The sequence below is a fragment of the Papio anubis genome, chromosome 18, assembly GCF_008728515.1.
Source record: "Papio anubis isolate 15944 chromosome 18, Panubis1.0, whole genome shotgun sequence".
NCBI lineage: Eukaryota > Metazoa > Chordata > Mammalia > Primates > Cercopithecidae > Papio > Papio anubis.
This window is the reverse complement of record NC_044993.1, coordinates 23,336,591-23,354,119: the sequence shown is the minus strand read 5'-3', so window position 1 is coordinate 23,354,119 and position 17,529 is coordinate 23,336,591. Positions and strand designations below refer to the sequence as shown.

The following is a 17,529-nucleotide window of genomic DNA, read 5'->3' as shown; positions in this document are numbered from 1 at the left end:
GCCTTGTGTAAAAGTCGTGTTGTATTTTCCTGCGCAAGTCGCGTTGTATTTTCCTGCGCGTGGCGCTGCGCCCGCGGAGCTCAGGGTGGTGACCCGGTGCTCGCAGCCCCCCGACCCGGCAGCGGAGCGGCGGCTTACAGACCTGGGGCTGCCTGGAGACGCCGGGATGGGACCGCGAGGGCAGCTCCGCGCCGAGGTGGGACCAGCGGTTTGAGAACGGAGGTGGGGCCCGTCGGGGGCCGGCGCGTGGAGGGTGGGCGGATCCGGCCACTGCGGGGTGGATGGGAGCTGCGCCAGGAGACGGGCGCGCGTGGAGAGGGTGTGGGAGTTGGCATTCGGTGGTCCTGGCAGTTAGCTGAGCGCGCCGTCTGAGCCGCTCGGTTGACACCAGGCTCTCTAGTAGGCCTGGCCTACCCAGAAACAGCAGGAGAGAGAAGAAACAGGCCAGCTGTGAGAAGTCAAGGACACCGAGTCAGTCATGGCACCTAAGGCGGCAAAAGGGGCCAAGACAGAGCCAGCTCCACCTCCAGCTGGGGCCAAACCCCAGGAGGACAAGAAGGACGATAAGGAGCCATTGGAAAAACCTCAAAAGTTGGTGCAGCCCAAGCACGAAGTGGGCACGAGGAAGGGGTGTCGCCGCTACCGGTGGGAATTAAAAGACAGCAATAAAGAGTTCTGGCTCTTGGGGCACGCTGAGATCAAGATTCTGAGTTTGGTGAGTTAGACTGGTATGCCTGGATGGGGGGCTTTGGCTGAGGGTGGGGAGAAGGAGGAGTAGGCTCCAGGAGTCCTCACAGAGAGATGGTGAGAGGCCCTTGCTGCTGGCTGAGGTGTCTATGTCTCACTGCAGGGCTGCCTAATAGCGGCAATGATACTGTTGTCCTCACTCAGCGTGCACCCCATCTTGACGCTTATCATCACCATGGAGATATCCATCTTCAGTTTCTTCATCATACTGTACAGCTTTGCCGTTCATAGATACATACCCTTCATCCTGTGGCCCATTTCTGTAAGTAAGGGGCGATGGGGAGTGCCTGAATCCAGAACGCTGATTGTGTGTGTGTCTTGGCACCTGGAAAGTCACAGAACGGAGAGACACACCTCACCTCCCATATCTGTGCCTGGGTCAGGGGCTCACAACATCAGTGGGGCCCAGGCAGAGGCAGCTGGGTGCAAGAGGGGTAGCTAGGCAGAAAATGCTCCAAAAAAGCCTGTGTGTGTGTTGGAGTGAGAGTGGGGAACTCTTACCTACCCGGTGGTCAAAGAGAGCCTGAGCCTTTGGTCTCTTTAGGGGAAGGGGAGGTGTAGCAATCAGTTGTTCCTCCGAACTCCTGTGCCAGCTCACACTTGACAGGAAATCACCCCAGAAGGACCCCATTCCCAAAATTCAAAGAAGAAAATTACTCTCCCGTAAGTCAATAAAATAAGACAAAAATGGGAATTTTTTTTTTTTTTTTTTTTAAATCACTTCTAAAGCAGCGTTAGGTCTCCAGTGAATATCCCTATAAAGAATGCTTGGATCAGGATGTTCAACCCAAAGCAGTCATCTAGTGGAATGAGACAGAACTGAGCAAAGTACTCATTCCTAGCCTGTTTCCTCATCTGTAACATGGGGACAGTCATATTCCTTGCAGAATTGACATTCAATCCTGAGGATTAAATGTAAATTGCTTGACACCGTGCCTGAGGACTCATGGAGTTGAATCCTTCACCTGTGTAATCACAGGGCACACCCACCTAACCCCTTGCCAGTCAATGAAGACCCCAATTCCCAAGTCCCTTTGTTCATTGCACATTCACAGCCTGCCTCCAGAGCCCTCTTGTTCACTGTTTCACTCACGTTACACTTGAGGAAATTGGCTTTGAATGGCCAAGTAACTTGCCCCCAGCTCACTCAGCTGGTAAGTAGCAGAAAAAAGCTTCGAACTTAGCTTTATGAGTACATTTCATCCTGCCTTCTTGTTAAAATCTATTAGGGTCCAGGGATCCAGAGGTCTTGGTGAGGTAGATGAGGACCTCCAATACAAGGAGAAAGGACAGGAGGGCCAAATAAGGACTCTCAGAAAAGGGACAAGCAGAGGACAAGGTAAAAGGACAGGCAGAGGACAAGTTCCTAAACAAGGAGCCTGAGAAGACATTTTTAGTTCCAGCAAGATGAAAAACCAATGAACCCTGAAAATCTTCCTGCTGTGCTTATCTAAAAATACCAGGGGAAATGTAACCAGTATTGCTTTAACTGAATGAATGGTGGACAAAAAAGAAATGAAAACACAGAGGCACCAGAAATGGAAAACGGGGCAGTGATCACATAAGCTGCAAAGTATGAGTGGGAATGGTCCACGAGGTAGTGTCTCAAGAACCTACAGCATGAATTTTCATGCACTCTCAAGTCAGGAAATAAGGCCTTGATCCTAAGCAAAGTGGGAATTTAGAACTGAAAACCCTGTATAAAGCCAGCACCCTGGAAAGACTACCCACTGAGGGAAAACATGGACAAAGACACATACCCTTCTTATTCTCAACACAGAGGAATAAGAAAACATGTTCATCTCTGCCTGAGTGTTGAGTGGGCAGAGAGGAAGTCTTCCTTGAGAAATAGAAACCTTAAGCCTGCCCTTTGTACAGATTGGAGTTTGAATTTTTGTTACCTGCAGCCTAGAAACCTTCATGTAGCCCAGAAACCTTCATCCCTGGGAATTGCCATAAAAATTGATCCCAGTCTGACGACATTCTGCTGATATCCTCGGACTCCTGATAGAAACAAATGCAAAATCACAATCAGGGCATGAAGAGATTCTTACAGAGGGGCAGGGGGAAAACCTTGTCAAAAATGAACTAATAATTCAAAACTACAAAACACCTAATTTAAAAAAAATCCCCATTACTTAGAATCAACAAACACAACAGATGGATTAGAATCCTGAGAATATGAGATAATAGAAGAGCTATCTGAGAATAATAACATATTTTAAGTGATTATAGACATAAGAGTCCTGAGAAAAGAATAAAACACTATGAGGACAGAATAGACAGATTTTTTAAAAGTACAGTGTCTAGAATAGAAAATATAGTTATTGAAATAAAAATGTCAGTAGATGAACTCAAAAACAGATCAGACATAGCTGAAGAGGGAACTGTTAACTGAAAGGTACGGGGAAATTACCCAGAACACAGCACACAGAGAGAAAGAAAATAAGAAAGAGATTGAGACAGAACATGGAGTGAGAACATCCATCAAGGTTGTTGGGCTGGGTCTGGTGGCTCATACCTGTAATCCCAGCACTTTGGGAGGCTGAGGTGAATAGGTCCCTTTGGTCCAGGAGTTTGAGACCAGCCTGGGCAACACAGGGAGACCCTGTCTCTACAAAAAAAAAATTTTAAATTAGCCAAGCATAGTGGCACATGCCTGTCGTTCCAGCTACTCAGGAGACCAAGGTGGAAGAATGACTTGAACCCAGGAGGTCAAGGCTACAGAGAGCTCTGATGGTGCCACTGCACTCCAATCTGAGTGACAGAGCGAGACCCTGTCTAAAAAATAATAAAAGAGGTGTCAAGAAGCTAGGCACAGTGAGTTGTGCCTATAGTCCCAGCTACTCAGGAGGCTGAGGCAAAAGGATCTCTTGAGTCCAGGAGTTCAAGGCTGTAGTGTGCAGTGATCACACCTGTGAATAACCACTGCACTCCAGCCTGGGAAACAAACAAGACCCTATCTCTTAAAAAAAAACAAGCAGGGGGAGGGGTTGGCATGTGGTTCACGCCTGTAATTCCAACACTTTGGGAGGCCGAAGTGGGAGGATTTCTTGAGGCCAGGAGTTCAAGATAAAGAAAAAAACTTCAATAAAAAATTTTAAAACTTATTAAGAGAATAGATGAGAGGAAATATTCAAGAGAATGGAGATCCAGAATAGTGGCTTACACCTGTAGTCCCAGCACTTTGGGAGTCCAACATGGGAGGATTGCTTGAGCCCAGGAATTCAAGACCAGCCTGGACAACATCATGAGACCTTCCGCTTGTCTCCACAAAAAATTAGCCAGGCATGGTGGCATATGCCTGAGGTCCCATCTACTCAGAAGGCAGAGTTGGGAGGATCGCTTGAGCCCAGGAAGCTGAGGCTGAGTGAGCTGTAATTCCATCACTGCATTCCAGACTGGGAGACAGACAGAGACCCTGTCTCAGAAAAAAAAAAAAAAAAAAAAAAGTAGCAAGAATGGAGAAGAGGAAATATTCATACTGATAATGACTGAGAACATTCCGTATTTAATGAGAGTGGTGTCACTGAAAAATGGCATAATAGGGAACTCCAAAATTTTGTCTCTCTACTGTAGCGATGAGTAACCTAGCAAAAACTGTCAGAACTAACTTATTCAGAAACCAAATCTAATTAAAAACTTAGAACAGCCAGAGGAGTGCTTAATGAAGGAAGAAGCTGCTGGATTTTGGTAAGAGAGGACTGTGCACTTTAACTTACCTGCTAGGCATCTCTTACCCCCACAGCTTGGCAATGGCTATGAAGACAGCAGCCCAAATTCCTGGCGAAGTCTGCTAGTGACCAGCATAAAGAGCTATTTTCGTGTGTGTGTTGTGAGACAGGGTCTTACACTGTCATCCAGGCTGGAGTGCAGCGGTGCAATCGGTATCTCATCACATTACAGACTTCGTTCTCAAAGAATTGTGGTTGTATGTTTGTTTGGACCTGTCTGATGATTACCTAAGAGATTGGTCCAGGGACTTGCCTTTGTTTCACCTGCCTCAGAACTTTCTCAGGGATGAAGCAGCCTCCCAGGTAGCATTTGTCAAAAACATTTAAAGGGAAATATACTTGCCTCACCCACTTGAGACAAGAGAAAACAGGTGAGTCAAGCAGTAGACAGACCAGAAAGTCTGGGAAGAAAGAGACTGAGAAAGGAGATATATTAGGGAATCTAGAAGACTACACACATTCCCAGGGCTGGACAAATACTCAGAAATGACCTAAGAAGACCCTAAGCTTCCACCTTTGGTCGACCATTAGGCTCTGCACAATCAGGAGGTGAGAACTACGACAGAGTTGTAAACAGCCTGGCCAAATGTTGATAAAGTGCCTCAACACAGAACCAACCTGCAAAGACCAGTAATGTTTTTGTTCATTTGTTTCCAAGCATTTAGGGAAATCTCTGTCAAATCACTAGCTGAGGCCGGGCGCGGTGGCTCACGCCTATAATCCCAGCATTTTGGGAGGCCGAGGCGGGCGGATCACGAGGTCAGGAGATCGAGACCATCCTGGCTAACACAGTGAAACCCTGTCTCTACTAAAAATACAAAAAATTAGCCGGGCATGGTGGCAGGCGCCTGTAATCCCAGCTACTCGGGAGGCTGAAGCAGGTGGATCACTTGAGGTCAGGAGTTTGAAACCAGCCTGGCCAATATGGTGAAGTCCCATTTCTACTAAAAGTATTTAAAACTTAGCTGGGCATGGTGGCGGGTGCTTATAATCCTAGCTACTCAGGAGGCTGAGGTAGGAGAATCCCTTGAACCCGGGAGGTGTAGGTTGCAGTGAGCTGAGATCGTGCCACTGCACTCCAGCCTGGGCAACAAGAGTGAAACCCCGTCTCAAAAAAAAGCTGATGTAGTTTTTTTTTTTTTTTTTTTTTTTTTTTTTTTTTTTTTTTGAGACGGAGTCTCACTCTGTCGCCAGGCTGGAGTGGATCTCAGCTCACTGCAAGCTCCGCCTCCTGGGTTCACATCATTCTCCTGCCTCAGCCCCCCAGTAGCTGGGACCACAGGCGCACGCCGCCATGCCCAGCTAATTTTTTGTCTTTTTAGTAGAGACGGGGTTTCACCGTGTTAGCCAGGATGGTTTCGATCTCCTGACCTTGGGATCTGCCCACCTCAGCCTCCCAAAGTGCTGGGATTACAGGCGTGAGCCACCGCGCCCAGCCAAAAGCTGACATAGTTTTAATACCAGACTAAACCTATTTTATATATAAAAAAAGAAGATCACTACATATAGTAATTTTGAACTTGTGTGTACCTAACAATATAGCCCCAAAATATAAAAGCTAAACATAGACTTAATTATAAGAAAGAATTAACAAATAGTAACCACAGCAGGAGATTTTAACATGTGTCCCTCAGTAATTAACAGTTTGATCCACTGACATGTAAAACATAGAACCATACATCCATAATAACAGGCTTTATATTCTTTTTAAGCTCACTTGAAACAATCATAAAAATTATCCTCACATAAGACCACAAAGCCAATATAAATAAATAACAAGGAACTGACAAAATATAGACTACATTCTCCAATTCAATGAAATACAGTTAGAAATCAGTAACTAAAATGTAACTAAAGCCTTGTATGTTTGGGGGATAAATCTACTGTTTTTCCCTCAGTATATGAGGATTTAGTTATATGTAGTATTTGCAGATACTACCTGTAAAATGCAGATAATTCAAATTCAAATCTGTATACTTAGAAAAGAAGAATGAACATTAACAAATCAAATGTCTATATGAAGATGATACCAAAACAAAACAAAATAATGAAATTAAGGAAATGCCAAAGATAAGAACTAAAAATTAATGAAATAGGAAACAAAGATTTATGGGGAGGATTAATAAAACTAAAAATCTGGTTATTTGAAAAGACAAAAGTAGACAAACTTCAAGAAAAAGAAAAGTAGGAACAAAAACAGTACAAAGATCAAGAAGAGATTTTAAAGATCACAAGGGAAGCCAGCTGGATGGCTCATGCCTGTAACAGCAATGTGGGAGGCTGAGGCAGGAAGATCAGTTGAGCCCAGGAGTTCAAGACCATCCTGGGCAACACAGTGGGACCTCATCTCTACAGAAAATAAAAAAAGTAGCTGGGTGTGGTGGCATGCACTTGTAGTCCTAGCTACTTGGGCTGAGGTGGAAGGATCGCCTAAGCTGGGGAGTCAAGGCTGCAGTGAGACAGTGATTGCACCACTGCACTCCAGCCTGGATGACAGAGTAAGACCCTGTCTCCCAACAAACACACACACACAAGGGAAAATAGGTGGGGTTTTTTGTTTTGTTTTGTTTTGTTTTGAGACAGAGTCTCACTTTGTTGCCCAGGCTGGAGTGCAGTGGCAGGATCTCAGCTCACTGCAAGCTCCGCCTCCCAGGTTCACGCCATTCTCCTGCCTCAGCCTCCCAAGTATCTGGGACTACAGGCGCCCACCACCACGCCCAGCTAATTTTTTTGTGTTTTTAGTAGAGATGGGGTTTCACCATGTTAGCCAGGATGGTCTCGATCTCCTGACCTCGTGATCCGCCCGCCTCAACCTCCCAAAGTGCTGGGATTACAGGTGTGAGCTACAGGGCTCACGCCTGTAATCCCAGCACTCAGCCGGAAAATAGCTTTTTATACCAATAAACTAGAAAGTTCAGATAAAATAATTTTCTAGAAAAAAAATCATTTACAAAAATTGACTCAAAAATAAATAGAAAAACAGGTTATAAAAGAATTCATCCATGTTTTCATCTGGCACTTTTATTGTTTCACATTTTACATTTGATTCATTTGAGTGATTTAGGGATATGATATGAACCATGGTTCCATTTTTATATCCTGATGGCTTTCCAGTTGTTCCACCCCGTTACCTGATTTATTCTTGTATTGAAGAGTACGTCTTTTCCGCCATGGATTTGAAATGGCATATTTGTTAAATGCTAAAAATTCCATATGTAGGGTTTATTTCTAGATTTTATATTCAGTTCTATTTTGTCTATCTCTTTTTTTTCTTTTAAAAAGCGTTATAATATGTCCTACTCTCTGCTAGCGCCTTGATCTTAAGACCAGACATTATAAGGAAAGTAAACTATAGGTCTATCGTATTTGAAGATAGCCATAAAAATTCTAAATAAAATATTATCATAGTGAGGCCGGGCGCGGTGGCTCATGCCTGTAATCCCAGCACTTTGGGAGGCCGAAGCAGGCGGATCACTTGAGGCCAGGAGTTTGAGACCAGACTGGCCAACATAGTGAAACCCGTCTCTACTAAAAATACAAAAAATTAGCTGGGCATGGTGGTGGCCATCTGTAATCCCAGCTATTCAGGAGGCTGAAGCAGGAGAATCGCTTGAACCTGGGAGGCAGAGGCTGCAGTGAGCCAAGATAGCACCACTGCACTCCAACCTGGGCAATAAAGCAAGACACCTTTCCAAAAAATAGTAGTAATAATAATAATAATAATAATAATAATAATAGCATAGTGAATCAAGCAATATATAAGAAAGCAATACATCATTATGAAGCAGCATTGATGCCAGGAATACAAAGATGGTTTTGCCATACATACACACACACACATATATAAATTATTATATATAATATACATATTAATATATTTCACTATAATATATTCACATAATATATTTTACTGCTTTATTTAAAGGAAAAAATATATCCTACAAGCTGCAGCAAAACCATTTAGTAATATTCAATACCAATTTTTAGAAAACTCTTAGCCAACTAGGAATAAAGAGAACTTCCTTATCTTAATATAGGTATCAGGGCCAGGCGCGGTGGCTCACGCCTGTAATCCCAGCACCTTGGGAGGCCTGGGCCAGCAGATCACAAGGTCAGGAGATTGAGACCATCCTGGCTAACACAGTGAGACCTCATCTCTACTAAAAATACAAAAAAATTAGCCAGGCGTGGTGGCGGGCGCTTGTAGTCCCAGCTACTCAGGAGGCGGAGGCAGGAGAATGGCGTGAACCCAGGAAGCAGAGCTTGCAGTGAGCCAAGATTGTGCCACTGCACTCCAGCCTGGGTGACAGAGTGAGACTCTGTCTCAAAAAAAAAAAAAAAAAAAATAGGCATTTATCCAAACCCACACAAACTGTATTTTATAGTGACACTCCAGGAGCATTTCCTTAGAGATGCGTACTAGCTTTTCTTCTATTCAACATTGTGAGGGAGATCTTAGTACAATACGATAAGGAAAACAAAAGGTAATAGAAATTGGGAAGAAACAAAATCTCATGGAATTATCTACACAGAAAATCTAGGAGAATCTACAGTGAAATCACTAGAACTGACTGAGTTCCACAAGGTTACCAGACACAAAAGCAATAGTGTTCCTGAATACCAACAATGAACAATGAGAAATATATGATTTTTTTTGGCTGGGCGCGGGGGCTCACGCCTGTAATCCCAGCATTTTGGGAGGCCCAGGTGGGTGGATCACTTGAGGTCAGGAGTTTGAGTCCAGCCTGGCCAACATGGTGAATCACCGTCTCTACTAAAAATACAAAAATTAACCAGGCATGGTGGTGCCTGCCTGTAATCCCAGCTACTCGGGAGGCTGAGGCAAGAAAATCTCTTGAATGCAGGAGGCGGAGGTTGGGATGAGCCGAGATGGAGCCACTGCACTCCAACCTGGGTGACAGAGTGAGACTCTGTCTCAAAAAAAAAAAAAAAAAAAGCTCTTTAAAAGAAACCACTTAAAACAGCAAGAGAAACTACAAAGTGACTAAGAATAAACCTACTGAAAGATATGTAAGACGCTACATAGAGAATATAAGACTTTATTAATGGATATCAAAGGAAAATGTAAATAGAGAAACATTCCACATTCATAAATATGAAAACTTATTATCATAGAGATATCAATTCAATTCTGAATTAATCTATAAATTAAATAAAATTTCAACCTAACATGGGTTTTTCATGGAACTTTACGGGGTGATTCTAAAATTCTTATGGAGGAAGAAAAAATACTAACAAGGATGGACTCAGACAACAAGATATCAGATTTACCATAAAGCTTTGGTACTAGCTCAGGGACTGACAAGAAGACTAATGAAATTGTTACAGATTGAATGTTTGTGTCCCCCACTCTGCAAAACCATATGCTGAGGCTCTAACCCCACTGTAGCTGTACTTGAAGATGCGGCCTCTAAGGAGGTAATTAAGGTTACATGAGGTCAGAATATTGGGGCCCTGATCAAATAAGTGTCTTGTTTTTTGTTTGTTGGTTTTGAGACAGAGTTTTGCTCTTGTCACGCAGGCTAGAGTGCAGTGGCACAATCTCAGCTCACTGCAACTTCCACTGCCCGGTTCAAGCATTCTCCTGCCTCAGCCTCCTGAGTAGCTAGGATTACAGGCATGCACCACTGCACCCAGCTAATTTTGTATTTTTACTAGAGACAGCGTTTTGCCATGTTGGCCTAGCTGGTCTTGAACTCCTGGCCTCAGGTGATCTGCCTGCCTTGGCCTCCCAAAGTGCTATGATTACAGGTATGAGCCACCACACCCAGCCAGTAAGTAAGTATCTTTATAAGAAGAGAGCAGAGAATTCTCTCTCCCTCTTGCTCTCTCTCTACACACACACACACACGCACACATGCACACACACATACACACGCACGCATCAAAGAAAGGCCATGTGAAAACGTAGTGAGAAGACAGCCATCTGCAAGCCCGGAAGAGAGCCCTCACCAGAAACTGAATTTCCTGGCACCTTGCTCATGGACTTCAGCCTCCAAAACTGCGAAAAAGTTAATGTCTGTTGTTTAAGTCACCCAGTCTGGGATATTTTATTATGGCATCCTGAGTAGACTAATACAGGAATAGAAAAGAAAACTCAGAAATAGATCTACAAACATATGGCAACTTGGTATATGACGGAGGTAGCATTATAAAACAGTTGAATAGAATATTCAATAAATGTCCCTGGGATTTGTGGAGAGAGAGGAAGGGAGGGAGAGAGACAGACTATGTATCCCATTAAAATTAAAACTTCAACAGAAGACATCATAGGCCAGGTAGTGGCTCACACCTATAATCCTGACACTTTGGGAGGCCAAGGTGGGAGGATCACTTGAGTCCCGGAGTCCAGGGCTTGGAGACCAGCCTGGGCAACATAGGGAAACCCTGCCTCTACAAAAACAATTTTTTTTTTTTTTGAGATGGAGTTTTGCTCTTGTTGCCCAGGCTAGAGTGCAATGGCATGATCTTGGCTCACTGCAACCTCTGCCTCCTAGGTTCAAGAGATTCTCATACCTCAGCCTCCTGAGTAGCTGGGATTACAGGCATGCACCACCACACCTAGCTAATTTTGTATTTTACGTAGAGATGGGGTTTCTCCATGTTGGTCAGGCTGGTCTCAAACTCCCAACCTCAGGTGATCCGCCCGCCTTGGCCTCCCAAAGTCCTGGGATTACAGGCGTGAGCCACTGCGCCCAGCTTACAAAAACAATGTTTTTAATTGCACAGTGGCAGGCGCCTGTAGTCCCAACTGAGGCTGAGGTGGGGAGGATCGCTTGAGCCCAGGAGTTCAAGATTACAGTGCATGGTAGAAACACCCTGTGTCTCATTTTGTTCATTCCTATAGTAGGCTACATCAGTTAAAATTAATAAATCTGGCCATGCGCGGTGGCTCACACCTGTAATCCCAGCACTTTAGGAGGCCAAGGCGGGCGGATCACGAGGTCAGGAGATCAAGACCATCCTGGCTAACATGGTGAAACTCCATCTCTACTGAAAATACAAAAAATTAGCCAGGTGTGGTGGCAGGCGCTTGTAGTCCCAGCTACTCAGGAGGCTGAGGCAGGAGAATGGCGTGAACCCAGGAGGCAGAGCTTGCAGTGAGCCGAGATCGGGCCACTGCACTCCAGCCTGGGCAATAGAGCAAGACTCTGTCTCAAAAAAAAAAAAAAAAAAAAGGAATAAATCTATATTTCTCAATGTGGATAAATCTCAAAAGGCAAAAAGCAAGCATTGAAAGGTAGGATACTTTTTATTTAAATATATAAAAAGTGTATTTTGAAATACACAAAATAGTATACATTGTTTATGAATATATAATATGTAGAAAAGCACAAATTCAGACAGGAAAACTACACATCAGCTTCCAAAAGTTGGAGGAGGGAGACATGAGGGACAGGAAGAGGGAAGGAAGCGAGGGGGCTGCAGCTCCATCTGTGAAGTTGGATTTCTTGATTTCAAAGAGGCCTAAAGGGGACATTGGCAAGACGGTAACATCTGTTAAATGTCAGTGGCTCCTGGCCTGGTAGAGGTGGGAGTTGGAGGTAGGATGTTCTATTATTTTCTGGGCATTTGAAATGTATCAAAATTCAAAACATTAAAAAAGAAAAGGCCTGAAACAAAGTGGCCAGGGAAGGACAACAGCAGGAAATGGCATTATAGAAACCAAGGGGAATGGCAGGTGTCTTCCAGCGCTGCAGGATCAGCTGCTTCTCACCCCATCCTCTAGCCCCAGGAGAGATGCGGGAGGAAGCCAGCCTGCTATGGCCATGGTTTGGCCAGCTCTGAGAAGTTTGGCAATGCCTTGCCAGTAGCGGGAGGGAAACGAGTATATGGTATGGGGAGGGTGAGACTGAAGTCACAGGGGATGGGCAGGAGGGTTGAGGAAGGAAGAGGTGGTACCACCTTGTAAGGAGGGAAAGGGGTCTAGGAAGTCAGGCTGAGGGCAGCGGGTTGCAGAGGAAGCTGCCAGGCTCCCAATGAGATGCTAAAGTCCATCAGAGCCAATGCAGCCCACCCAGCCAGAGCGGGGAGCTGGCCCTGGGAGCTGAAAGTCAGTGGTGGGGTCCTTAAGAGGGACATCATGATGTTTTATAGTTGTGTATTTATTTAAATGAGTATTGACTGGGTGCTGTGGCCCAGGCCTATAATCCCAGCGCTTTGGGAGGCTGAGGAAGGCAGATCACTTGAGTCCAGGAGTTTGAGACCAGCCTGGATAACATGGTGAAACCCTATCTCTACTAAAAATACAAAAAAAAAAAGAAAAAAAATTAGCTGTGCTTGGTGGCACACGCCCGTAGTGGCAGTCGGAGGTGGGAGAATCACCTGAGCCTGAGGAGGTCGAGGCTGCAGTGAGCAGAAATTGCGCCACCACACTCCAGCCTGCGTAATCAGAGTAAGACCCTGTCTCAAAAAATAGAAAATAAAAATAATAAATGAGTATTGGTGGGAGGAGACATAGGCAGAAACCAAATGTGTGATTTCACAGAGAGATGGTAGAAGAGGGGGCTGGTGACTTCACAGGCTTCAGCATGAGGGCATTTTAGCATCCTGGACTTTTTAGGTTTCAATTTAAAAAGCCCAGCTGGAGGGCCACAGATATGTCCACCTAGCCCGGTGTGTGTTTATCTTTATGCATACATTTTTAAATCAGGTGGAAGTTTGCAAATCATTCCTTTGGAGGAAGCTAACCAGGGGGCAGTGTTTGTTGCTGGGGGCCCTGGCTTTGGCTGAGGCTGACTCACCTCTCCACCTTCAGGACCTCTTCAACGACCTGTTTGCCTGTGCGTTCCTGGTGGGAGCCGTGGTCTTTGCTGTGAGAAGTCGGCGATCCATGCATCTCCACTACTTACTTGCTGTGGTGAGTCTTTCCAGGCTGGGCCGTGCATTTGCTCTGAATTCACCTCTTTTGGAGGATGAGTGTTGTCCTCTGTTTAAGGAAAGGGCTTCTTTATTTTTCACAAAAATCTTGGGATCAAAGTAAAGTTTAAAAGTGAAGTAGGCCGGGCGCAGTGGCTCATGCCTGTAATCCCAGCACTTTGGGAGGCCGAAGCGAGTGGATCACCTGAGGTCAGGAGTTTGTAGACCAGCCTGGCCAACATGGTGAAATACAAAAATACAAAATTTACAAAATTTAGTAGAAAATGTATTTTCTACTAAAAATACAAAAATTAGCTAGGCATGGTGGCGCATGCCTGTAATCCCAGCAACTTGGGAGGCTGAGGCAGGAGAATTGCTTAAATCCAGGAGGCAGAGGTTGCAGTTAGCAGAGATTGTGGCACTGCACTCCACCCTGGATGACAGAGCGAGACTTCGTCTCAAAGGAAAAAAAAGTAAAGTAGACAGATGTTTCCAATGGAGCCACCATTTAAATAAAGATGATGTCCGGGGAGCCAGCCCAGGTTCCTTCCTGTAGCTGCCGACCCCAGAGCAAACAGTCCCACTCTGGCTGGGTTTCAAGACAGAAAAGAAACAGGTGAGATGGCAGGATGGGGGAGTGGAGAAGGCCGAGGCTGAAGGAGTAGGCATGCTTCTAGCCTCTCAGGGCTGGTTGACATTTGAGGGGACATGGGGGACATGTGAAACAGCACCCCCTGATGAACGAGAAACCAGGAGGGAAACTCACCACGTTTGGAATGAAAAGCAAAAGTCATGAGGACCCTTTTGTTTTCCAGATCCTTATTGGTGTGGCTGGAGTTTTTGCTTTGATCGATGTGTGTCTTCAAAGAAACAACTTCAGAGGCAAGAGGGCCAAAAAGCATATGCTGATTTCTCCTCCAGGCAAAGAAAAAGAACCCCAGCAGGGCAAGGGACCAGAGCCCGCCAAGCCACCAGAGCCAGCAAAGGGAAAGAAATGACTTGGAGGAGGCTCCTACTGTCTGCAGCGGCAGTGTATTCTACAGCAATACATTTCCACTCTCTTCCTTGTCTTCTTTCCAGAATGGTTTTCTTTTCCATTTTCATTACCACCTTTGCTTGGAAAAGAATGGATTAATGGATTCTAAAAGCCTAAAGTTGATGTAAGCATTATTTTGTTCATTCAGCAAAAGTTACTGATTGGCAGGGTGCAGAGGGTAATGCCAGGACAGGGCCCAGGAGCCAAGGCTTCTGAAGTGCTCCCAGGCTACTGGGCACCAAGGGCCTGGGGGACCAGAAGTGTAGCTGTTTCCGGCTAGCGACCCCAACCAACTGGCAGGGGGCGGGGGCCAGGGCGCCGGGGGCAGAGGAAGATGAGAAACCAGAAAAAAAAAGGATCATTTTGTTCACACTGATTATTTTAATTTTACTTTTTAAAAAAAGCATCCAGGCAATTGTTATGAGAAAAATAAATTTGATGGCCTTCCTTGCAGTTTAGTTTTTAGGTTTTTTTGTTTTTTTGTTTTTTGTTTTTTTGGTGAGTCAGAGTTTTGCTCTTGTTGCCCAGGCTGGAGTGCAATGACGTGATCTTGGCTCAGCTTACCGCAACCTACACCTCCCAGGTTCAAGCAATTCTCCTGCCTCAGCCTCCTTGAGTAGCTGGTATTATAGGCATCTGCCACCACACCTGGCTAATTTTCTGTATCTCTAGTAGAGACAGGATTTCACCATGTTGGCCAGGCTGGTCTCAAACTCCTGACCTCAGGTGATCCACCCTCCTTGGCCTCCCAGGGTGCTGGGATTACAGGCGTGAGCCACCGTGCCCGGCCTGCAACTTAGTATTGATCCTCACTGAGGTTCACTCCGGTGGAGGTGAGGAGGGCAGGGGGTGTCAATTCCTCAGAGATCAGGGTCTCTAAGGGTCTGAGTCAGGCTGGCATATGGGCTGAGCAGGGTGGGCACAGGAGAAGCCTAGGGGCTGTTTCCCTCTGGGACCTGGAGTGTCTCCCTCCACTGACGACCTGAGCATAAGGCCTGGAGTCCCCACATGCAGGCCTTGCAGATCTTTCCAACAGAGAAGGCCCTGCTCTCACTGGACAGTCCAGCCATCCTGGCAGGGGAAGGGTTGTCTCCATGACAGGAAAGCCAGGCCCCAAACTGACCCATGAGGAGCTGGAAGGGGGCATGTAGGAGGAAGCGTGGAGCCCCGAGCGCAGCCTGGGCAACAGGCTTGGAGGGTCCACTGAGCTTTGGGGACAGGATCATGACTTGGGCCAAGGGGATCACTGAAGGCTGTGAGAATGCCACGTGCTTAGCTGCTGCCTCAAAGGTGTGTGAGAGGAAGGAGGGCCCTGCAGGTCCTTCAGGTGGGCAGACGGGCAGCCAGCGGCCTCTAGGGGTGAAGACCTGGAACTTGGGGTGGCCCCAGGCTCCTCTACCCTTCAAGTCCACTGTCCCCTCTGTAGCCTCACAGCGCCCCCTGCAGGCCAGGCAGTGTGAGGCACACCTAACTCTAGCTTTGTAGAGAAAAACTCAAAAATGCACACTATCCCACCACATGACCCAGAATTCTTCTCCTATGTATTTAGCCAAGAGAAATGGTATACTAGAATGTTCCTAACAGCCAAAAACTAGAAACAGCCACATGTTCAAAAGGAGGTAAATGTGCTACATTCAGAAAACGGAATGCGCTACTCAGCAGCAAAAAAAAAAAAAAAAAAAAAAAAACTATGAATACGACAAAACAAGGAGGGATTTCACATTATAGAAACATACCAGATGATTCCATTTCTAAGCAGTTCAAAAATAGGCAAAAATACAGTGAAAGAAAACAGTGGTTGCTTGGGGATTGATTATGTAAACCAAAAAGTATCTGAGACAGGCCACAATTGATTTAGAAGTTTATTTTGGCCAGGTCCAGTGGTTCATGCCTGTAATCTCAGCACTTTGGGAGGCTGAGGTGGACAGAGCACTTGAGCCCAGGAGTTTGAGACCAGCCTGTACTACATGGCGAAACCCCGTCTTTACTAAAAATACAAAAATTCACCGGGCATGCACACACCTGTAGTTCCAGCTACTCTGGGGGCTGAGGCAGAAGAATTGCTTGAACCCGGGAGGTGGAGGTTGCAGTGAGCTGAGATCACGCCACTGCACTCTAGCCTGGGTGACAGCAAGACTCTATCTAAAAAAAAAAGGTGCCACAGTCAAGGACAATGCCTCAGAAACAGGTCTGTGCCTTTCTCCAAATCATCCAAATGTGATATGAGGGCTTCAATATTTACAGGGGCAAAGCGGGCTGAAAGGGAAAGAGAAAGAGTCACATTCAGTAGAGTCACATTACTGAATCCACAAGTTGTAAGAGAAAAGGAGCAGGTAGGGAAGAGTGAATGATGTCTTCTTCTGGCACTCAGGAAACTGGCATTTGACATAAGATGAGATAAACATAGAGCAGCTACCTGTGGAGGTATTTCACCTTTCATCTGTGGCTCTCTTGTTAGGAACAAAAGGAAAGGCGGCTTCTTGCATGACTCAGCTCTCAGCTTAATTTGTTTCTTTTGGCACAGTGAATCGGGGTCCCAAGTATTTTATTTTCCTTTCACGTTTCCAAAGAGACATAAGGGAGCTTTTGTGGGTACCAGAAATATCATCTCTTCTTGGAGGAGCTGGTCACACAGGTGTACACTTTTGTCAAAACATTCACTAGTATACTTAAGATCTGTGCATTTCATTGTATATAAATTTTACCTAACAATGTAAGCTCAATATGACTTATGCTCAGAATCCTGTGGAAAAGTGTCAACTTTCCTAAACGACTTTGGTCACTCCTCTCAACTCCAAGGGTGACACTTGTGAGCAGGCAGGGTTTCTGCAAATCTCAGGGTATAATGAGCATGAAGTGGGGGCTGGGCTGGGGCTGAGCGAGACTTCAGGTATCATGCTAAGAAGAGGACCCTGGGAGAGGGACATGGGCTGTAGGAAGATGCCCCTTCAGAACAAAACTACATCAGGTAAGTACCTGTCTGGAGCGGGGAATGGCCTGGGTGTAGAGCATGTCACTTACACATCTGGTTGGAATGCGGACTCAGCAAAAAGCCTAATTAATTAATTAATACACACAGAATAAAAATAGATACTGTGTCCTTCAGACGAAAGTGACTCAAAAAGGGCAACC

The 17,529-nt window shown here is 45.5% G+C and overlaps 1 protein-coding gene and 1 long non-coding RNA gene across 2 annotated transcripts; one reads left to right on the top strand and one right to left on the bottom strand.

Moving 5' to 3' along the window:
• Window positions 1–251: 251 nt before the first annotated feature.
• CMTM2 (CKLF like MARVEL transmembrane domain containing 2) lies at window positions 252–14,515 on the top strand. The gene is made up of 4 exons (XM_003916991.2): window positions 252–715; window positions 851–1,009; window positions 13,261–13,362; window positions 14,177–14,515. The coding sequence occupies exons 1-4, from the start codon at window positions 479–481 to the stop codon at window positions 14,357–14,359; spliced, it is 681 nt and encodes a 226-aa protein (XP_003917040.1). The 5' UTR covers window positions 252–478; the 3' UTR covers window positions 14,360–14,515.
• On the bottom strand, window positions 589–3,310 carry LOC108583543. Its single transcript, XR_001898282.3, has 3 exons — window positions 3,269–3,310; window positions 2,649–2,751; window positions 589–1,072 (listed from the first exon to the last, which is right to left on the bottom strand). It is a non-coding gene; the product is annotated as an uncharacterized LOC108583543 (long non-coding RNA).
• Window positions 14,516–17,529: the final 3,014 nt, after the last annotated feature.